Source organism: Rattus norvegicus, chromosome 5 (genome assembly GCF_021556685.1).
Source record: "Rattus norvegicus strain SHRSP/BbbUtx chromosome 5, alternate assembly SHRSP_T2T, whole genome shotgun sequence".
Taxonomy (NCBI): domain Eukaryota; kingdom Metazoa; phylum Chordata; class Mammalia; order Rodentia; family Muridae; genus Rattus; species Rattus norvegicus.
The window spans coordinates 30,205,628-30,229,810 of record NC_141538.1 but is presented as its reverse complement, the minus strand read 5'-3'; the positions used below and the strand labels follow the sequence as shown (position 1 = coordinate 30,229,810).

At 41.1% G+C, this 24,183-nt stretch overlaps 1 protein-coding gene and 1 pseudogene across 2 annotated transcripts in view; one reads left to right on the top strand and one right to left on the bottom strand.

The window, feature by feature from the left end:
• The window catches only part of Virma (vir like m6A methyltransferase associated), a 67,589-nt gene that overhangs the window by 4,259 nt on the left and 39,147 nt on the right, over nucleotides 1-24,183 (bottom strand). For both annotated transcript variants that reach the window (NM_001107915.2, NM_001436762.1), the window contains 13 exon segments: nucleotides 625-768; nucleotides 3,564-3,895; nucleotides 4,623-4,789; nucleotides 7,357-7,453; nucleotides 8,963-9,123; nucleotides 9,538-9,690; nucleotides 11,973-12,105; nucleotides 14,412-14,629; nucleotides 17,354-17,606; nucleotides 18,204-18,439; nucleotides 18,951-19,495; nucleotides 19,636-19,729; nucleotides 23,318-23,400. In NM_001107915.2, coding sequence (NP_001101385.1) covers nucleotides 625-768; nucleotides 3,564-3,895; nucleotides 4,623-4,789; nucleotides 7,357-7,453; nucleotides 8,963-9,123; nucleotides 9,538-9,690; nucleotides 11,973-12,105; nucleotides 14,412-14,629; nucleotides 17,354-17,606; nucleotides 18,204-18,439; nucleotides 18,951-19,495; nucleotides 19,636-19,729; nucleotides 23,318-23,400 — 2,616 coding nt within the window.
• LOC120103356 (U6atac minor spliceosomal RNA) lies at nucleotides 15,113-15,212 on the top strand (annotated as a pseudogene).

The window sequence follows — 24,183 nt, the reverse complement described above, 5'->3', positions numbered from 1 at the left end:
TAAAACTCATTTTAGAGCTGCAGAGATAGCTCCGTGGTTAAGAGCATTTGCTGCTCCTTCAGAAGACTGAACATCCACGCCTTCCCAGTACACGTCAGGCAACTTTGGTTCTAGGGAATCTAGAGTCTTCCATCCTTCCTCCACCCCCCCCCCACACACACACTTTTTTAAAAAGAGAACTCATTTTTAGAATGCCCATTTAAAGCCAAAGCTACATCTAACAAGAATCAATATTGTACATAGAACAGTATCCACTTTTGGTATCAAAATACTTTGCAGTTCAAAAGGCACCATAGCAACTAATTTGTTTTTTAAATATGGCCCGTCATCATGAGACATTTCAGATTACACTAGCGGAGCTGGAGAGATGGCTCAGCGGTTAAGAGCACTGACTGCTCTTCCAGAGGTCCTGAGTTCAATTCCCAGCAACCACATGGTGGCTCACACCATCTGTAATGAGCTCTGATGTACATGCAGATAAAACACTCAGATTACACTAGCAATTAAGTTTCATTCCCTGATATACCTAACTTTAAATAAGTCTCTCCCAAAACAAAAGGGAATGAGCTTCACAACTTGAAAGGAAGGGGTTTCTCATCAGAAACAGTGGGGAGGAACATGTACCTGTGGAGCTAAGTGGCCGTAATGGCGGAAGAGGGCCCCTGTTGAAGTTGCTCTGGCCCCCTCGGCTTTCGTTATAATTTCCTCTCGGAGTATTCTGAGCACTCCAACTGGAGCCTCTTGTTCCTTCCCGACGACTGTAGTTTCCTAAACACAAAGGACACTATCAAAACCGATCTCACACCTGGATTGCCTCCCCTGTGTGGGAGGTTTTTGTGTAAGGGTCTCGCCATGTAATAGTCAGACCAACCTCAAACCTGCAGTCTTCCCACCTTCTAACTCCCGAGAGCGGAGGTTCAGGTTACTCACATCACAGCCCACTATCTAGCTCGACCAATGGGAATCTGACAGGCTCTTGTTAACCTTCAAGGGTGATACAAGAGACGCTAAGCATCTGCACACTGAGCAGGACGACTACAGCACCAGACCGTCTTGCCTCAAACACTATTCTGCCACCTACTTTCTCCTCTGTAAAAGTGAGTTCTCAGACACTGACAGCATGGGGCTAATAATGCAAGAGTACTAGATGAAGTCCTGAGCACACTTCCTGATGCCCTTCTGTGTACACGATTCTATTAATGCAAACTGAGTCCCCATCACTCACCTTCCTAACTCAACAGGTATGAAAACACATCAGCGGGTTACTAGTGAAGAGGCATTTCTGGCTGAGTTGTGATGACACATGCCTGTGGTCACCCCAGCACTCATGAGGTAAAGACGACAACATTTTCTTGACTACATAGTGAATTTGAAGCCTGACTCAGTACATACAATACATAAGGGATACATAAAACCCAGCCTCAAATAAAATAGTGTGTGTGAAAGAGAGTAGAGAGGTAAGGGAAGAAGATGATAGGGATTGGGGGAGGGGCTGATTATCTCTGAAACCAGTGTAGGGACATAAGCCTGTAATGCCACTACTTGCTGAAGCAGGAGGATGACAAGTTCGGGATGAATCTTGTTATATAGCAACACTTTGTATAAAAACAAAGGAGCAATATCTGTAAGTATCGTGTCTAAACTCTTCAAACAATTTAAAACAAATTAATACATTTAAAAGAAAATAGGGGATAGAGAGATTACTCAGTAGTTAAAAAGCACTTACTGTTCAATCATGAGGACCAGACTTATAATACCAGCACCCATGTTAGGCAGCTTACAAATGTCCTTAACTGCAGTTCTAAGGGATTCAGTGCCTGCCTAGTCTCGACTCTGTAAGCACGCGCATACATATATGTGCATGTGTATAGACACATACACAAATAAACATGGATTTAAAACAGAAGAGAACAATAAAAACCATGAACAACGGTACATGTCCAGCACGTGGCAAGGTCAGCCCTGGAAGAGTTATGAGTTCTAGGCTAGCCTGAACTACACAGCAACAGCCTGCCTCTGAAGGACAATGTAGAGAGCAATGGAGACAGCACAGAAGGGAAAAGAACAAGCTACAAAAGCATGAGGAACTGACTCTGGACCCATTAACCCACACAGAAACAAACATTGGGCAAGCATAGGTGGCCCACTTGTAATACCGTCATTGTGAGAGGCAGTGACAGGGGATCCCTGTTCCATGGCAGCTAGCTAGTCTAGTTGAATCAACATGCCTGGGGGCAAGTGAAAGGTTCTGTATGAGTATATAAGGTGGAGAACATTTGAGGCAAACAATCATATCAACAGATCTCTAGCAGCCATATATACCTTTACCCTCATCTGCACATATATACCCATACACACTACTCATGAATGGAAAACAGAAAAGATAAAAATATATAGAGAGAGCAATAATAAAGTGTTGAGAGGAGTGATTGTGAAAATGCTATATGTGTGTTACTCAGGAGGGATACATAAAATTTTCATTGTGAGAGCTAGAGAGATGGCTTGGGCTGCTCTTCTGGAGGACAGGGTTCAATTCCCAGCACCTACATGGTGGTTCACACCCGTTTTAATTCCAGCTTCAGAGATCCAATGCCCTCTTCTGGCCTCACTGGGCAATAGGCACACATGTAGTGTACAGACACACATACAAGCAAAATACCCACACAAATAAAATATATTAAAATTTTCTTCAAGTTGGTATGGTAGTACACATCTTTAATTCTAGGACTCAGGAGGCAGAGGCAGTTGGAACCTGATCTACATAGTGAGATTCAGACCACACTGTGAGACACTGCCTCAAAAATACTATTCCCCCCTCTGTGTAAAAAGGAAAATAGTTAAGAAAGAAAGGACCTGGAGACATGGCTCAGCAGTTACGAGCACTGACTGCTCTTCCAGAGGTCCTGAGTTCAATTCCCAGCACCCACATGGTGGCTTATAGTCATAAGTAATGGGATCTGATGCCCTCTTCTGGTGTGTCTGAAAACAGTGACAGTTACTCACATACATAAAATAAATCTTTAAGGGAGGGAGGGAGGAAGGGAGGGAGGGAGGGAGGGAGGGAGGGAGGGAGGGAGGGAGGGAGGGAGGGAGGGAGGGAGGGAGGAAGGGAGGGAGGGAGGGAGGGAGGGAGGGAGGGAGGGAGGGAGGGAGGAAGGGAGGAAGGGAGGGAGGGAGGGAGGGAGGAAGGGAGGGAGGGAGGAAGGGAGGGAGGGAGGGAGGGAGGAAGGGAGGGAGGGAGGGAGGGAGGGAGGGAGGGAGGGAGGGAGGGAGGAAGGGAGGGAGGGAGGGAGGGAGGGAGGGAGGGAGGAAGGGAGGGAGGGAGGGAGGGAGGGAGGGAGGGAGGGAGGGAGGGAGGGAGGGAGGAAGGGAGGGAGGGAGGGAGGGAGGAAGGGAGGGAGGGAGGGAGGGAGGGAGGGAGGAAGAAAACACCCTAACAAAATGTACAACACATCAAAGGGAGCTCAAGCGTAGGGAGAGAGAAGTCTCTGAGCCCATTCTATCTGTCCTGTGTTTACTACTCCGTCACTGCAGCCCACTAGAAAGCACAGGTAGGCAGTTACCTTTCGAAGCAGGCGGTGTGAAAAACCTGTTCTGACTGTGAAAAGCACCCCGCCCTCCTCGGTTGCCTGAAAATCCACCGCGGGAGGAGATCTTCTGAGCGGCCTTGAGCGGCCGTTTGGGTGGAGGTATTCCATCTTGAGGAACCACTTCTTTACTTTCGGCTGCAACAAAGTCATCCACATGCATAGACGGTGGCCTACTCGTGTTCTGCTTTCTCTGACGGAAAATATCATGCGGCCGGATGCCCTGGCCAAATCCTCCCCGGCCCCGGCCTCTTGGTGGGGGCACAACGTGAGCTCGTTTGGCGGGTTCAATGTATTCAGATTTTCCACTGTTAAGACAAAAGCACTCTATGAGGAACATTTTCTTTTTCAGATTTCCAATGAAAATATAATAATAAAAATGGAAGTTCACTGTTTGGCATTCCATTATAGGAACAGTTCCAGTAATATTACTTTATGTGATAATATAACAAACTAGCTAAAAATCATACGCTTGCTTATTGATAAGACAAACAATATTTCTGTTGATGTTGTTTTGAGACAGGGTTTGTCTGTGTAGCCCTAGCTGTCCTGGAACTCACTCTGTAGACCATGAAGGCTTTGAACTCAAGAGATCCACCTGCTTTTCCCTCCTGAGTGCTGGGATTAAAGGCATACACAACCACCACCCAGCAAGACTAACAATAATTTTTAAACAAACCAGTCTCTTTCTTGATCAATGAAAGAACAGCACAAAGACTTACAAGTGCCCTGGGTTCAACCTCCAGCAACAGCAGCAATAAAAGAACAGTAGCATACACCAGTCACTTCCTGAAATTACTCACTTTAAACCTTCTTATTGCACTTATGCCAGTCAAGATGGCACACACTTTTAATCTCAGATTTTGGGAGGCAGAGGCAGGCAGATTTCTGTGAGCTCGAGGTGAGCCTGGTCTAAATAGTAAGTTCCAAGATAGCCAGAGCTACATAATAGAGGGACTCCTGTCTCAAAAGGGAGGAGGGGTTTACAGTCACATGTGTATGGTGAAATAAGGTCATCGGTATTATGAATCTCACCTTGAAGTTATGAACGTCTCGTGCTTATGCTTCCCTAGTTTAAACCCCTTCGTGGTCTTGGCTCTTCCTGGAGATGACGGTTCTGACAAAAAGGAGCGCTCCAATTCCGAGTGCAGGTCAAAGTCACTGCAGCACTTTTCCGAGAGCTCAATTAAGTCAACCTTTACCTGCAGTGACAAAAGCAGAAGAGAAAACAATAGAGTGTGTGTAACTCTCACTACAGAACCTGCCATTACCTACGATTCTAACTCACTCTCACGGTGAGCGGGTTAGAAATCTGCCTCTGTCTGCTCAGGAAATAGCATCATCGGTATCAACAAAAACAGAAGGCCTAGAAATTCATCTAATTGTTCTGCGGCATTCTTCCTCAAAGCTGCAGACAGAAGGCCTAGAAATTCATCTAATTGTTCTGCGGCATTCTTCCTCAAAGCTGCAGACAGAAGCCCTAGAAATTCATCTAATTGTTCTGCGGCATTCTTCCTCAAAGCTGCAGACAGAAGGCCTAGAAATTCATCTAATTGTTCTGCGGCATTCTTCCTCAAAGCTGCAGACAGAAGGCCCTAGAAATTCATCTAATTGTTCTGCGGCATTCTTCCTCAAAGCTGCAGACAGAAGGCCTAGAAATTCATCTAATTGTTCTGCGGCATTCTTCCTCAAAGCTGCAGACAGAAAGCCCTAGAAATTCATCTAATTGTTCTGCGGCATTCTTCCTCAAAGCTGCAGACAGAAGGCCTAGAAATTCATCTAATTGTTCTGCGGCATTCTTCCTCAAAGCTGCAGACAGAAGGCCCTAGAAATTCATCTAATTGTTCTGCGGCATTCTTCCTCAAAGCTGCAGGTCTGGAATCTAAAAAGCAGCCATGTGACAGGGAACACAGGACAAATACTATACAGATGACAGAATACCCAAAGAACATTTCCATACTTTGGAGACAATGCAATGGCCACCTTGCAGTGTTGCCCACATTCATTAGAAAAGGGTTATGTGCTGCACACTCCCAAAGCTTGATGCACTTCAGGACATTCTAATATATGCTTAATGTCTGAGAAACAAGAATTAAAGCTACTTACAAGGTCTAAATTTTCTCTAAACCATGGTCACAGTTATCACTGTGAGAGAGTCCTATTTAAGTTTAAAAAAGAAAGTTTAGCAGAGCGGTGGTGGTGCACACCTTTAGCCCCAGCACTCAGAAGGTAGAGGCAGGTAGATCTCTGGCCAGCCTGGTCCACACAGAGACCCTGTCTTGAAGAACCCTCATACTCCGTGCAAAAGGAAAGCTTGGGTTTTCTCCTGTTTCGTTTTTATTCTTGTCAAGGTCTTTGTCTGTAGCTCAGTATAGCCTAGAAAGGACTTTGTGGTTCACACTGGCTTCAAATTTGTAGCAATTTTGTCACTTTAGTGCTGGAATTTCAAGTGTGAGCCACCCCTGAACTTGAACAACTTCTCACACTACATGTGAGGTATGTATTACGTGCCTGGAACCCACAGAGGTCGGAAGAGGGCATCGATTCCCAACAACTGGAGTCACCAGTACTTGTGAGCTGCTGTGTAAATGCTAGGACTAAAGTCCTGTACAAGAGCATCAGGTGCTCAGCTGTTGAGCCAGCTCTCCAACTCCCATGTGTGCGTACTTAAAGTTACATTAGTTAAGACTCAGCTACAATAGAATTCAGTGCTTACTGTTAGAGAGAGGTTCTTACCATATACTGCCCAGGCATGCTTGGAACACACTATGTAGATCAGACTGGCCTTGAGTTCACAGATATTCTCCTGCCTCTGCCTTCTTAGGACTGAGATTACAGGTATAGGTCACCATGCCTAACCAAATTCAGTGTTTCAGTCACACCACCTACATTTTAATTTCCCAGGAGTCACATGAAGCCACTGCTACTGCACCAAAGAAGGAAAGCAAAGAGCATTTCCATCTCTGTACAGTGCTTACTGGACGGCACAGCTGTACGAATCACTAAAACATTTATAGGAAACCCAATCCTCAATGCAATGTTAGCTACACTGTGTGTGTGTGTGTGTGTGTGTGTGTGTGTGTGTGTGTGTGTGTGTGTGTGTTTTCCTTAAAGGAAAAGCAGCTCTCAATACACTAAACACATCTTAAATACAAAGGAGCCCATCCCTTCCGTTCCAGTACTCCTGATGAGCACTAGAATCCTTTGGACAAGGGAATATAACACCTAATAGATTCCTTGGATAAAGGAAAAGGTAATGAATGCACGGGTACAGTACAGCGTGGCTAACATCAGCCGCAGCAGTGCTGCTCTGAGGAGCACACAACAGCCTGCATGTACACTGATGCCCGGGCCTTCACAGCACTATCCTCAATACCAACTACATTCCCAGGGCAGAGGCCACAGCATTCCTCTCCTGGAACACAACGCAGACCAACAGTCTTGTCAGATATGCCATTCTGTGCTCCAGCAGCATAAAGAAACCATGTGCTCCAGAGGACATATGCAAGAATGTCATGATTTCCCTCATCATAATCTCAAAATACAAATCACTACCTAGACCAACGTAAAATGAATAGCATAAAAATGATGAGTTCTACATTCCAATAAAATGTAGGACAGTGGGCGACTGTCTTAGGGATAACATGAAACTGTCCTTAAATGGACCTTAAGTGTACATTATATAAACTATTACAATGTTATCAACACACAAAGAGGTCAACAGAAATATCAACTTTTCCTAAAAGTTAGTAATAAAATTATTTTATACCAAATCCAGATCTGTATCGATCTCTTCAGCCTGAAATGGAGTAAACCACATAGATTTCAACTGATCATCCATGACATCAGCCAACACATACGCAGTCCTAGAATATGGAAAAGTTATTTGGTCAAAAGCAGAATCCCAAAATAAAGTATTTTGGCTTATCTAAGTAAAACAATTAAAATTATTATCCTCCAGAGTATTAATAGGATTAGCCCTTAATCGTTCAAAAAGAATCAAGTTCAAGAATCAGGTATCCTTAAAAACCAAAGATTCAAAAACTAAACCTGGTGGGGCTGTGGGGAGACCGATGAAATGATTCCTAATGATGGTCTGCTACCCCCACAGATCAGTGCTTGGTCTAGTCTTCAGAGAGTGGGAGCGGATACCAAGACCATAGTCAGACACTGGGTGGAAAGAATGAATGCCCAGGCTGGAGGTTTCCATTGGGTCCATCCCCTTGGGGCTCAGAGAACCCCAAGGAAGAGGGGGGAGAGAAACTGTAGGAGTCAGAGAGATAGAGGAAACCAGAAAAGCATAGTCTGCAGAGCCCCTCCAAATCAACTAAGCAGGGATCATGGGGGCTCACAGGGACTGAAGCAGCAACCACAGAAGAGCCTCCGTGGGTCTGGCCTAGGTCCTGTACAAACATGTTATGCTGGCTTGTTATTTGTGTGTGTGGGGTGGGGGGGGGGGTAGAGGGGGGGGGTCCTGAGAGTAGGAGTGGGGTGTTTCTGACTCTTTTGACTGCTTTTGGAACCCTTTCCTCCTACTGGTTGCCTCACTCAGCTTTGAAGTGAGAGTTTGTGCCTGGACTTATGTATATTGTTGTAGCATATCTGGCTAATGTCCCTGGGAGGCCTGCTCTTTTCTAGCGGGACAGGGGATTGTTGTCAATCTGGGAAGAGGGGAGGTTGGAAAGGAGCTAGGAGGAGTGGAGGGAAAAGAAGCTGCCATGAGAATGTATTGTATAAGAAAATAAATAAAATTTAAAAAAAATTCAACTCTAACAAACAGGCTTGGGGATCTCTGTAAATCAAATAGAGCCTGGAATTATTTCCAAAAATGCAGTTGGTAGCACTGTACCAATCTGAACAGAAACTGCTAATATTTAAATGTTCTGAATACAGAAACTAATTGTGTCATGTTAGATGGTCAGTACAGCTATAATACCCTAAAAGTCAAGAGACAGATCCCCTCAGTTGAGTACCATGGTTCACCCCTATCCTTCTAGTAGTCAGAAGGCAAAGGCAGGAGAATCCCACGTTCTAAACCAGCCTAATCTACATGAGGTCCTATGTCAAAGGAGCAGGAGCAGTCACAAAAAGGAAGTTCTATGCTCTCAAAGCTTGGGTCAGTCAACCCTCTTCTGCCAGCCTGTTTTTATTCAGTCTATATGCCAGGCATCGATGTGTATTTTTAAAGTTTTTCCTAAAAAGCAAAGTAAACAAACAAAAAAATATAAAATATAAAAGAGGCTGTGGATAGTCTGTAGACTTTGGAATTTTTACTACCTCATTCTTTAAAAACAAGAAACTTTGTTGACCCAATCTAGACTCTAGTAGCCGTTATTTAAATACCCTCTACTTAACTCAAATCCTGGTTATTTTACCTGTTGTTGAATAGATTCTGGAGAGACTCTGGAGCTGACAGGACTGGCTCTACATCCTGGTCACTGAGAGGCAAAGGGTCACCTGAAGACTCCAGCATCTGCTTCAGCCCAATTACGTTATCCAGCAGGGACTCCAGACTGTCATCCTCTTTTGAGTGTTCCTAGACACAAACATAAGCGATGAGACGGTGCCCAGCAAAGAAACCCTGCACACCTAAGCCCTGTCTCCTGACAGTAGCAGAAAAGGCAGACTACACACTGAGCATCTGAGCACCGTCCAGGCGTCATCGATTTAACAAGAAACGTCAAAATCAAACAAGCATCAAAACCATTTATCATCTTAGTGTAATCGATGGCAGCAGAGGTGTCCTGCATTCACAAATAAACAACTCACACAAGATTTCCTGTTTACCCATGAGATCCATGACCCGGGGAGAAGTGCCCTCCAGATAGTAACCCAAAGAGTCACCCGGGGAAGGGTTCTCTTAGTTCCCAAGGTTGCCGTGGAAAGGTGGGATGTGTCACACTGAGAAGGCATGCTGATTCTTTACTATTTTTTCTAGTTTTCTTTTTACCAAAACGAGCTTCTCTAGTTCAAGAAACAGACTCTCTGGACTCTCTTCTTTGCTCTGTAGGAGCTGTTTTAGCTCTGCAGCGTTAATACTCATCGTCCGGGGTGGGTGAGCGCTCTCTACCTCCATGAGACCACTGTCGTCTCCACAACAGCCCTGTGAATGTCACACAAGTTAAATGTGAGAACAGAGAAACCCACAAAGATGCTTCTAAATTTATCCACTGATGTCAGCTATTGCTATAATGGTCCCCTCAAGGCTATAATTTTTACACCTCAACAAATGGCTAGTTCTAAAAAGGACTTAGTTTACTGAAAGTGAAAATGTTTTAGGTAGATTAATAAAAAAAAAAAAAACAGGTAAACACATATTTAAATTACTGACATATATTTCTCAAAAAGTATATATTTAAGGCCAAACACTTGCACATGGTAGGACAGAAAACTGATATATATGTTGGAGAGGCAAGAAGATGCCTACAAGAACAAGGAAATGAAGGAACCCGAATGACATCTCTGAAGACAAAACAGGCAGTGAGAACAGCAACTATCATATCTAAGACCTGCCAGACAGAAGAACAAGTGTTTTCTACTTTAAAATTATATCAATTAGCATACACAAAAAAAGATACATGTCAGATAGTTATGTACATGCCAAAGAGTAGTTGCAAGTCTGACATTTCTTGTTTTAGATGACTCAAAATGAATTATGCTCATTCAGGAATAACATCCCAACAGAAAAAAGTGTTACTAGCAATCCTGATGCAGGGCTCAGTACTTTTGTGCTATTTTCCTATGTTTAGGTACACCATGAGGACCAGAAGAGGGTGTCAGAGCCCCTAAAGTTGGAGTCAAAACAGTTCTAAGCTGCCTATGTGGGTGCTGGGAACCAGGCCCTCTGCAATGGTAGTATGCACTCTTAACCACTGAGCCATCTCTCCAACCCCCAAAATTTAGTATGTTTAACTGGCACAAACATTTAAAATTTGGAATTTATCACACTTGTCCTATACATACTCAAATGTCAAAAGCTAAATGAACATTTTTAATTCTCCTCTTCTTCCTCCGTTTCTTCTTTTTTTTTTTTTTTTTTAAATAAGTCTTCATGTAGCCCAGATTGGCCTCAAACTCACTCTTGGCCTGGAACTAACTGGTCCTCCTCCTCCATTTCCCAAATGGCTAGGATGACAAGCATGTGCCACCAAACTGGGTTATCAAATGGAAGAGTGTTCTTAACAAATCACTCTCATCCTACAATGAGCCTGCTGGAGCACTTGCTCTTTTCAGAGAACACCAGGCTGAGGAAGTAAGGGCTTTAACGAGAAACTCACAAACCACTGAGTCTATATTTCTACTGCTGTATGCTGAATGGTGTTGTTAGGGAAAGAGATAACCAGGTTCAAACTGTACTGAAGGAGTCAAGGCTCCACTCGGATGGATATCTTCTAGAGGTACAGTTTATAAATTGAGAGATTTATACATCTCTAAGAACCCAACCTGACCATCGTTTGCTTATTTGTTGGGTATCTGCAGTGGGGATCAAATCCAGGGATCTGTACATATGTGGCAAGTGCTTCACCACTGAGCTACATTCTCAGACCCAAGAAAGTTTTAAACAAAATGCAATACTTACATTTTAACCCATTTGCTTCTAATTAAAAGTAGTCTTAGAAAACGGAGGGCCAATAGCTGAGTGGTGGTAATGCACACCTTTAATCCAAGCACATGGGAGGCAGAAGCAGGTGGAGCTCTGTGAGTTCAAGGCCAGCCTGGTCTAAAGAATGAGTTCCAGGACAGCCAGATCTACACAGAGAAACCCTGTCTCATGAGGAAGGGGTGGGTAGAGGATCAAATATTCAATATGATGATAAATAGTAACAATTCTTAAGGTTTTTACAAACTAAACTCCTATGTGGTTTCAGGAAAATACATGTTTTATTAAACTTGTGTGTGAAGTCATCATAAATTTCATCTGTCAAACGTTTTATGTATTAAGTTGTATAATATAAGCCAAGTGTAATGGCAACACTTATAATCAAAGCTACGAGGGGGCAGAGACAAGAAGATAGCAAGTTTAAGGCAGACTGGGCTACATGGCAAGTTCATGGACAGCACAGACAGTTCAATGACATCAAGCTACAAAAGGGAAAAAGGATTGGGGATGTAGTTCAGTGTAGAACACTTGCCTAGGATGTGCTAGGTCCTACCTGAGCTCAATCCCCAGCAACGTACACACAAAATTAAACACACGCACACACACACACACACACACACACACACACACACACACACACAAAATCACCACGAACAACATCTGAGATCGGTGATACACCACACACCATCAAAATCATCGAAGTATTCAATTAAGCATTCCAAAAGGACAGAAGTAATCTGTAACATTTTAAAGAAATCAAATAAAAATAATAAATGTGCACTTACCATTGCATCAGAGTTGAGGATCTGTCTCATGAAGTCCAGAGACGCTGACGTAAGCTCGCCAGTGTCCTTACTGAATGTGCTGACCACTCGCTTCAGCAAGCTATGCAGAGCACTACTGTTCTTCCTTAAAGAACTGAAATTAAAGGCAACAGCAGGAACATTAAGGACTGTAAGGAATAAAGGCAGGCATGGTGTTGCACTCTGTATTCCCACTTCTTAGAGGGCAGAAACGAGGAAAGCTCTAAGCCAGTGATCTCAACCTTCATCATGCTGCAACCCTCTAACACAGTTCTTTACCTTATGGTGACCACCAACCATTAAATTATTTCGTTGCTCCTTTGCAACTGAGATTTTGTAATAGTAATGTAGAATATCTGGTATGTGACCCTGGTGAAAGTGTTGTTCAACCCTAAAAGGTTGAGACCCATAAGTTGAGAACCACCATGCTAGGCCAACCAGGACTTCAAAATGAGGTTCTGTCTCAAAAGGAACCAAGACAAGACAAAAAAAAAAAAAAAAAAAAAACATAAAAGAAATGATACATCAAAATGTTAAATATGAGAAATAACTAAGTTCAGAAAATTTATTTTACCATTTTAAAAAATATAAAGACACACTTAGGTGTCTCTGTTAACAAATTTAACCAAAAAAATAAAATAAATAATCTCTTCATTTCAATCTTCAATTACATCATTTTTTTCCTTTTTCTTTTTTTGGGTGGGCAAGTGGTGGAGTAAGGCAAGCTCTCACTATACAGGGCAGGTTAACCTCAAATTCATAATCCTCCTGCCTCAGTTTTCCAGTTGCTATGATTACAGATATGTATGCCTTGCATAGCATTTACTAAAAAACTTCCCTCAAATAATAAACTTTCAAAACCACCAATTTTGGACCACCACAGAAGCGTCTTTACACCCTTATGAGTTCCCTATTTAAATTTCTTTTCATGCTGTAAAGTTCTCCCTAACATAAGAGGGCCAGCACTATCTCAGAGACCAACCTGGGAAAGCTGACTTAAGCATTACAAAGAACAACAAAGGAAATCAAGGGCCTCAACAGAGGTCCATCTGCTTAATAACCAAAGGGTAAATATTTAGGATTTGTGGGCTAGCCACGACTCACATATTAACCACTGCAGATTGGCATGGTGAGGAAGTGGTGCTGGACATGCTTACATGATCTCCCAGCAACACCTTATTTGTAGTAACTACAGAAAACTCAGCTCAGACTATAGTCCAGTTTGCCAACTTCAACACAAAGACGTGAGCATAATAAACCCCCTTGGTGTGTGTCTAAAATCCTGATCATAATTAGTCTATACACTTACATGGTTCTTAGTTTCAACAGAATTTCAAGGGCAAACCATTTCAATATTCAACTGTCTTTTAAGCTACAACATAGCCAGACAAATGAAAATAAGTATGATGTTAATACTAAGCAAGCAGTGTTCCCAGTTACTAATAAATAGGTCAGGCTGTGAGATGCCACTGGATAAGCACACAGGCATGTAAAACAACATAAAGGGAAGAAAGACCAGCCTCCTATTTTGAGAACTTTTTAACACAGTCAGATAGAAAGGCATGACAAATAGGAACAAAACCAGACCTAAAGAAAAAGATAATAAAAAATAAGAGGCTCAAAACTAGATCAGCCCAACTACTAGGGACTAAAAACAACCTTGAGCAAATGAGTTAGGTTTATAAATACTAACAAAAACTAGAGTCTATATTGAGCATTTGGTTCACAGCTATAATCCTGGCATTCCAGAGGCTGGGGAATCACAAGTTCCAGGCCATCCTGGACTATTAAACAAGGCCCTTTCTCAAACAAACAACCCAAAACAACAATAACAAAAAACCTTCAGCTAATATTAGATCTATTACACAGACATCTATTAGAACGTCTTTTAGGAAAAAAAAAGCTGGCAAACCCAGGACATGGTGGCAAGTCTCTCATCCTAACTACTCTGGAGGCTGAGACTGGAGAACTGAAAGCCCAGGAGTCTGAGGCCAACCCGAGAGACAGAGGAAGGCTCCATGGCAATAAAACAAACAAAACAACCTGAGGATACGAGGTTCCAATGAAGCTAAGGAGTCACTGGGACTCTAATGCACTGGTGATGGAAATCGAATAGAAGAAAGATACACTTTGGGAAACACTATGGCAGCTTTTGATCCATTAAACAGTCACCTATCACATAGCCCAGTATTCCACTCTGAGATACCTAGCCAAAAGAAATGTTTGCAGGTACACACGGAAATCCTTATGTAGACTTATAACCATGCTGATCAAAAACCTCAAAGTAACTGCCAATAAGACTCAGCCACAAACAAAATTTCCCCTCTGAAAGAATTCATACTTGGAACCTTCCATATTAAGTAGGAATGAACTAAATGAGGGGTGATGCACACAGAGTACATTAAATTCTGCAGGGCCTACCTTTTTAAGTGAAACAACCCATAATCATGCTCTGCAAGAAACATCATTGTGCGCACACACGTCAGCAGACAGTTGTAAGTGCTTTCGGAGTTGGCTAGTGTGGCCAGCAGACAGTCACAGATGGCAGCCATCAGCTCTTTACTCGGGAGGGAGTTGGAAAGCTGCTCCAGCTCAGAGCCGGGACCTTCAGAAGGGCTCGGCAAGATGAGTGCGATGTCCTGAGGGCACAGAGAGACATTCCCAAATGAGTGTCACCATCCACTGTTACTTCTCAACACACCAACCAACTGATACTTAGTAACAATCTCATTAAAATGTGTGGGGACTGGAGAGGGCTCAGCAGTTACAAGCACTGGTTGTTCTTCCAGAGGACCAGGGCACAATTAACTAGCATTCACATGGTGAGTCACAACCACATGAAGCTCCAGGCCCAGGAGATCTGATGCCCTCTTCTGGCCTCTACAGGCAGGCAGGCAGGCAGGCAGGCATGTGGTGCAGAGACAAGCACTCAGACAAAACAAGCATACGAGTAAATAAAAATTTTAAATTATTGTTATGATCCCATCCCAAACGTAGATTCAGACATAAAGAACATACCTTCTTTTATAATAAATTATTGTGAGAATGTATATCTAAGGAACTAGACACAGTATTTTCCTTTACACTATTTCTTATCTTAAATCTTTTAAAATTTATCTTCCATTTGCATAAAAGGGAGAGTTTAGCATTGCCTTTGACAAGGACAGAAGAGTCATGCCGGTCTAACAACATACATATATAAAGGCATCATCAGCTACTTTTGAGCATCGGACTTAGAAAGACACATGCCACCACTATGCTCCCCTGTGGACCCTGGCTCCTCATTGTCAGGTCATCAGTGTGGGGTGAATGTGGTACAGAGCATGGAACTAAAAGGGGCCTATGTAAGGGAACGAGGTTTCGAGGAAGAAGACTAGGCAGCATACTACTCATGAGATGTGAAGACGGAACAAAGACTCGTGCAGGTAAGGGCACGAGTGCAGGTGAGGGTGTGGGCGGACGAGGAGCAGAGAAGGGCTGAGCACAGTGCAGTACATAGGAAGATGTCGTCATCTGCTGGGACAGACGGTTTCCTTCAGGGATGTAGCCCCAATGTGCGAGATGGCCCTACATTCATGTTTATGCTGGGGCACTAAGTAACTCAACGGGATGGGGGGTACACACAAAATTGCGAGATAATAGTGGTAGAGACAGACAGAACTGGGGTGAACAGGTGGGTGGATTTGATCAAAACACATTATATGTGTTTATGAAACTCATTAGCATATTTATACTTTACAGTAAAAGAAAAAGAATGGCCTTTATAAGGAACTGAGCTTGGCATGGTTTCAATTTTAAAATGAGTTTGTAAAAATACTTTAAATGAGTCTATTATTCACTGATTTACACTCCTTTTTAGACTATAGAGGCTTCTAAAATTAAATTTTTTTGGTGAAATCTTTATCAATATTGGAATTTAAAACTTCACTAAAGGTATGAACAGAGCAAACAAACTTTAGGCACACTCTCCAGATAAATGTCTCCCTCTAATTTTTAACTTTTAAAACTCGAGTTTTCTAGTGTTAAGCAAGTGGAGCTAACTACACATAAAGAAGCATCCACCGGTCATTTACGGAAGCGCCTGGACTTTCAGGGGCATGTAAACACAAATTCACATCAGAAGGAAAATGCAGTGTGAAACCTGAGTCAAAAGGGCAGCAAGAGGGGCTGGGGATTTAGCTCAGTGGTAGAGCGCTTACCTAGGAAGCGCAAGGCCCTGGGTTCGGTCCCCAGCTCCAAAAAAAAAAAAAAAAAAAAGGGCAGCAAGGGGTCAAAGGTCGTAGGATTATAACCTTTCAACCAGGGCCACAGTTGTCATCTACCGCTTCTGAAAACAAGCCACAAGCAAAAGCATCTGAGTCTTCAGTGTAACCAAACTGCACTTTTCATTCGCCAGCACAGGCTCTCACTACAGACAATGTGTCTGGGAAAAAAAAATCACACTTGATGACTAGTTGACACGAGCATTCTGACAAGTTAAAAATTTATTACTGGGGCTGGAGAGATGGCTCAGCGTTAAGAGCACTGACTGCTCTTCCAGAGGTCCTGAGTTCAAATCCCAGCAACCACATGGTGGCTCACAGTCATCTGTAATGAGGTCTGATGCCCTCTTCTGGTGTGTCTTAAGACAGCTATAGAATAAATAAATAAATCTGTTTAAAAAAATTATTACTACGTGGAAATATTCTTTAAAGATTCCAAACAATGGAAATAGAACCCCCATCTCAGGAAACTATAAAACAAGTCAATAACAAACATGGAGAGCAGGAGAAAAACACTGCTGTTAGAGAGCATCTACAAGCATCAGTCGGCAGGTACCACACTGCAGTGACTCGTTGTCCACATCCAGAAGGCCTGGTGGCACACACTGCAACCCCAGCACTTGGGAGATGGAAGGAGGACTATCAGGAATTCAAGGTCAGCTGTGGCTACTTAGCAAGCCCAAGGCCAGTTGGGACTACGAAAGACTAACCATACAAAGAGATCTTCCTTACAAGAGACCAACATGTTAACTTGACCAAAATCAAAGTTATAAAACTGAAATGCTGTAATGGTGAAGGAATGTAATATAGTAAATATTAATCGGCCATAAAAAGTATTGAAAACTTTGCATAAAAACTATTACCCAAGTTGGCAATATTACAAAAGAAAAAAAATCTCAGAGACCCAAAAGCTAAGCCAAACTACCATGCACCAAATCAGTTTGCTTTTCCTCCACTTACCAAAGTTCTTAAATAACCCAAAAGTAAGATACCATGAGCAAGCTGCATCACTTACCATCACTATTACTAGACAAGAGTTACATCAAAACAAGGAAGTAAGCACACACCAACACAAACAATGACAATAAAAACAATGAATACCTGGTCACAGAGAGACTGCAAAATGGATGTGACATATTCCACACACTGCTGGCGAATAACACTGTCCCCAGGAGATCGCACCAAAGCTAAAAGATCCTGGAATATCTCTGCATACTTTTCATCGCCTTTAATAGTTCCATTAATTAGATGCAAAATAGCTAATTTACAAGCTTTGTGTGAAGCCAGAGCATCGAGAAGAGCAAGCAACCTGGTGGTTTGGCTAGTATACTGCTTTTCCTTATCTTCTGAAGTGCTGAAATAAAATCAATATGTTCAGTAAACAAGGTTCTTGACTTTAAACACATGACTTAACATTTTCTACATAGAGTCACACAAATTTAGTATAAAACATGTAACTCATTCCTTTGATATAATGATTTTTTCCAGCTTATAGTCACTGTAAAATTTTATAATTTAGTAGTTGTTTATACTTCACCTTTTAAAAACCGCAAAACTGGGGCAGGAAGGTGACTCAGGAAGTAAAGGCACTCATACAACAACCCTAAGGACCTGAGTTCAACCCCAGAATCCACATACAGAAGGAAAAAAAAGGAACTACATAAGGTCCTGAGCACACACCTATGAGCATGTACATGCACACAAGCAAGCACTATGCTATAATGAAATTTAAATAAAGGCCTGAAATCAAGACCTTCCACATAACTTACATAAGAGATGAGAAAACCTTTTAAAGATAATTTACATATATTAACATGTGTGTGTGCGCGTGTGTATTTACACATCCATCTATTATCTGGGCTTACTAAATCCTAGTTTCCAAACTATGTAAAAGAGAGTATCTGTGTCAAGAGTAACTTGAGGAAAACTTCTTAAGGTGGAAGAAAAATACCTTTGCAAGTCTTCTACAATCAAATCCAACACAGTTCTCATGATCAGAAGAGCAGTTGGAGAGGCAAGGTCACACAACTGAACACAAATACGCCGTAACATATGCTGAATGGGCTGGCAGGTTGTGCCAGAGAAAGAACGAACTATTTCTTGGAGCAACTTTGCTTGAACATGAAGGTGCATGCTCCACAATTTTCGGGTGTTGAGTGCCACTGATATATCATGTGGCTCAATAACCTGTTAAAAAAGTATAATGTGTGTGTACATAGACTTTTTTAATATTTATTATAGTCACAAAACTGTTCAAGAAGAACTGTCATAAAAAGAACACCTTTACTGCATGCTTAAAACATAATTCACTATTACACTATTACAATTAAACAATTGTTTGAATCCAACAGGTCTAAAAAAAAGTATTGTTCTCAGGTTGGCAGTCAGTTGAGCAGAGTCCATCGGTGAAAGATCTAATTTGCAAATTCTAAAACACGGTAAAGAATAGGAAAAAGATTTGCAGCAACAGGAAAACATAAGTACAAGTATACACAGCAACATGATAAACTCACTTTCACAAAAGGTATTTAAAACATTACCCCACTTCCAACTCGTTTCAGTTTCGTCTCACCCTCAACTCAGTTACTCTGTCTTTGGGGGAGGAGGACGAAGGCTTGCTTGGACTGGACCAGCATCCCTGGCTTTACTAAGGAGCTACTGCAGTCATTACAAGATGCATGTGATATGGAAGTGGTACCTGCGTGGTCTGCATGGGCAAGGGAAGAGGCAGCAGCTCTGAAAGGAGTATGAGTCCAGAGAAGAAGCCTTCAGGAACCTTCAAGATGGAAGAGAGAACTTCCTTTAACATTAAAGACCAAGTATTATTGGCCAGAGTCTCTTCAGAGATTGTGAGCTTCTCATTAACTCCTTGTGTAAAAGTCAATAAGATATCAATGATATCATTCTGAATTTTCTGTTCATCGCTATCCAAACGACCTGAGAGAGGGATAGAGCACAGGAGCATGTGTAAAGTAACGAGTGCTGAAGGAACTCGCATGTCCTTAAACTCAAAGGATCCGCCTCGCAGGAGCTCTGTCAGCATAGTTTTAAGAAGGGTGAGCGTGCAGCGAGCCATTGAAATGGTAGTAACTCTGTGCAGGGTAGTCCCCATGTTCACATGGAGCCTCCAAGGCTGTGTCAAAATACTGTTCAACTTTTGCAGAACCCGAATAAAGGTGTCCATTCCTTCAGCAGAAAAAAGCTGAATAACAGCAAGGTTCCACTTCAGGTCTTTTTGTTGACCTTTATATAGGTAAGGAAAGAATAAGAAAAAACTAATTACTTACATGCTAATAACCAATCGAAAAAATTCTGAATTATTTAATAAATGATTTTAGCTAGGCTTAAGTATGGAAGTTTTCAAAGTATATTAATTATATTACCTTCTACAGGAGGTGGTGGACAAGCCACATTACAGAGAACACGTAAGGCAGTGGTAAGGCCAACTCCTTCTGCAGTCATCAAGTTATCAATATTCTTTAAAAGATAAAGTAAAAGCAAACAAGGTAAGTTAGTCAAAACTCTGAGCTTCGAGAGGTAGAGTATGTATGTACTTGCATGTGCAAGGCCCTAGGTTAATGCTCAACACAAAGGCTCTGGCTGCACACTGTTTACTCTTTAGCATGTCTTAAGCATGAGAAAGCTGGGTGTGGTGGGGCATCCCTGCAGTGCCAGCATCAGGAGGCTGAAGCGAGGAGGAGACTGGTGAGTTTAAGGCCAGCCTTAGGTTACACAGTGAATTCCAAGGCAGCCAGGGTTAGACCTAATACCATGTCCTGTCTCAAAGAAAACACAAACAAAAAAGAGACAACATGTAAGAAAAACCCCAGTATCAAAGACACTTAAGTAAATTATTTCTTCATCTAAGGCACATTCCACTTCTTATAAAATTCTTTTTTTTAATTTTTTTAATGATTTATTTATTTTTTATCTTATGTGCACTGGTGTTTTGTCTGCATGTATGTGTGTATGAGAATGTTGGATCCTCTCTGGAACTAGAATTATAATGAGCTGTCATATAGGTTCAGGGAACTGAACCTGGGTCCTCTGGAAGAGCAGCCAATGTTTTTAACTGCTAACTCATCTCACCAGCAATATCACAGGCATGTCTTGTACTGTACAATATTATGTTGAAAATCAAACGTAAATATTTTTATATTTCAAGTACTAAAACAAAGCAGAACATAAAAAACTATGAGTCACCGTATTAAGAATTTAAAATAACTCTTTTTTATATACCCATTTTATATTATTTCTCTCAAATTCAATCAATGAGTAAACTGGCAAGTGTGCTCTTGTGTTTGGAGTTTTGTTGTTTTGTTTTTGTTTGGAGCCCAGGTCTCACTAAGATGCCCAGATTAGCCTCTAACTTTAATTCAACTCCCTCTACCTCCTAAGTGGATAGAATTACGGATTCGTGCCACTGTGCCAGACTGTACTTAAAAACCCCATGGTTACTAAACTTCTCTCAAGGCTTAGAGGAAGAAACCTTAAAATGTTTACTGACTAAATAGCATTTATTTTTTTAAATGCAGACACCAAGAAGACAGAGTACAAGAAATGAAACTTTTTGTATATAACACCTGACTATGTTTCCAAATACCAAATAGTTTTATTTACATTTTGTAGCTTTTACAGACTAACATTATAAATACATTTATAACTTGAAAATTTTTAATGATCTAAAATATTCCAACTTCTAAGTCTCAGGATAGAAGCTTTAAAAGCAAACAAAACAAACCCACTTTCCCTTACATGCTTTCATTTTGCATTATCCTTTTGCCTTAACTTTTTTCTTACAGTTCAACAAATTACTGAGACAACAAGAAATCAAGTTTCAATACTGGTTCATCTTTATCTAGTGTGTCTTAAGATAGGAATTACTTATAATATAAAAATTAACGGGGTAATGACTTCAACAGGATGTGATGGTACGTGACTGTGGTCTTAGCACTCAGGAGGTAGAGACCAGTCTAAGGTCTAGAACTGAATCCTACTTCAAACCAAAAAACAAAACAAAACAACAACAACAACAAAATAAAATAAAATAAAAAATAAAAAATAAAAAATAAAAATAAAAAATAAATAAATAAATAAATAAATAAATAAATAAATATAAATGTAAGGTTTATGAGGAACTCAAAACTTAGTTTTGTTGTTTTTGTTTCTTCAGATAGGTTCCATGTAGCCCATGCTGGCCTCAAACTCACCATCCAGCTGCCCATATAACCCTGAACCAGTGATCCTTACAGGAGTAGACCACCACACCCCCACTCACTCACACTCAGTGCAGAAAAGAGAAGTCAGGGCTTTGGGCATTCTAGGCAAGCCCTTTGCCAAGGGAGCTTCCTGCCTGGCACAGTTTTAGTTTTGAGGCAGTATTTTCCGATGCAGTCTCGGCTGGCTACAAACTTGCAATCCTCTGCCTCAAGCACACCTGTGCTGAGATTACAAGCAATCATCGATTTAAATGTTTAGTTATGGACTGTATAATTCAAGATCTTTTCCTCTCTCTCTCTCTCTCTCTCTCTCTCTCTCTCTCTCTCTCTCTCTCTCTCTCTTTTGAGACAGGCTCCCATGCAGCCCAGGCTGCCTTTAATCTCAGCATATAGGAGGCAGAGGCAGGCCAATCTCAGTGAGTTCCAGTCCAGCCTAGTCTACATAGTGAGTTACAGGCCAGTAAGAGTGTTATATAAAATTTTTTTTCTAACAAAACAAAAACTCAAACAAAAAACCAAAAATATTCTTAAGAGACACAGAATGAAAACACAAGGGAATCACTAAGACAAAAAGATCTGAAGCAGATAGCCCTAAACAATACTTTTCTTTGACTTCAAAAAAACAATGAATTGGTCAATATATATATATATATATATAGATAGATAGATAGATAGATAGATAGATAGAGATAGAGATATAGAGATATAGAGATATTATATATATATATACATATATATATATATATCTTTAATAATATACTATAGCTGCAAAGCCAAGGTAACTTCCTCTCTTACTTACAAAAAACCCACAGTGCTCATCCGCTAACATAGGATTAGGATATAATTCAGTCTATACTGGTGTAGTTTAATGTGTTCACATGTGTGCCTTCAGCCCATCTACCTTTTCTATATACTGAATCAAGTAAGAAAAAAAAAGGGAGGGAAAGCAACTTTCAAGATTAATGATGGATGAATTGATCTTTTTCATTATGGAATATATATGAGTTTTTGAATATTACTATTACAAATTACAGATTTCATCTTTTAATTTCAACTACAGTTATCACTATCCAAAATTAACAACAGAGAGAACTGGTCTACACTGGAATTACCTAGAGTTATCCACAGCAATTTTCACCTTCATGTTCTGAGTTAAACTATTTCATTAATTGGAATTAGAATACTACTAGCATTTAACTTTAAAGATTTTTGTAGGACCTAGGAGACAACTCAGCGGGAAAAGTGCTTTCCAAAAAGCTTGAAGACTTGGAGTGCCATCCCTAGACTCCACATGGTAGAAAAGAGAGCCAACTCCTAGGAGCTGAACTCTGACCTCCAAACACGAAGTAGCAGGTAATTTAAACAGAGCATCACATAGATGTGTGTTCATGTACATGATTACCTACATCCATTCATCAAATATTACACAACAAAGTTACCCAGATCAATCAAGGCAATGATCCCCGCACTGTCTAGAGGGTAACTTCAGTGTCACAGCCGTGACCCCCGCACTGTCTAGAGTTAACTGCAGTGTCACAGCCGTGACCCCTGCACTGTCTAGAGGGTAACTTCAGTGTCACGGCCGTGACCCCTGCACTGTCTAGAGGTAACTGCAGTGTCACAGCCGTGACCCCCGCACTGTCTAGAGTTAACTGCAGTGTCACAGCCGTGACCCCTGCACTGTCTAGAGGGTAACTTCAGTGTCACGGCCGTGACCCCTGCACTGTCTAGAGTTAACTGCAGTGTCACAGCCGTGACCCCTGCACTGTCTAGAGGTAACTTCAGTGTCGCAGCCACGTGTCATCACAGTTTCAGGACAATCAAAGCTCTTTTAACTTTTACTTACCTGTTTAACATATTCAATTAGATTTGGGATGCAGTTAATTTCAAATCTGAGGTTTTTCAGAGGTTCAAGCCACTTGCCAAGTTCTTAAAAACAAAAAGAATAATCTATATTTTTAAATGGTAGTATTTATAACAATACTTTTTCCTCCAAAGAAAACATAACTACAATCATTTCAATCATCTGGATTTTACAAAAAGATAATCTCTGGTATCTACTTCTTTTTTTTTTTTTTTTTTAAGATAGGCCTCATGCTATACCCCAAATTGGCCTCAAACTCATGGTCTTCCTGTCACAACCCCATAACTGGTAGGACTACCAGGGTGTGCCACCATGTCCATTTTATGTATAAAATTATTTTTACATGTACTTTAAAATGAAAATGGAGTCTTACTATGTTGATTCAAATAAAAAATTTTCTTTAAATGTTTAAATGCTTATCCAATCTGCCTAATTAAAGTGAATTTATTGCAATAGTCAATGAAAACACTCAAACAAGATTTATAAATATGATTATAAACTAATACATTTATTTACCTATCTTTACAGCTGCCTGTAACACTCCACCAAAAAATTTATATATCAAAGAATCAAGCTATGAAGAGATATTTTATGGAGTAGCCTTTCTTCCTTTAACAAGAAATTTTACTTTTGTTTCTGTGTGCATGTAAGATTCTGAGTTATGCAAAACCTGGGTTGTCATGCATGCTAGAGAAGTACCTAACATTGAGCTGTATCTAGCCTGATTTTGCCAATTTCTCAACTTGTCATTTTAAAATGAACTACTTTTTAAAGTAGAACAATGAGCTAATTGGCAGACTTTTAAGTTAATTCAGAATAGTGCAAAGATCTAAGTGTGGCAAAACACT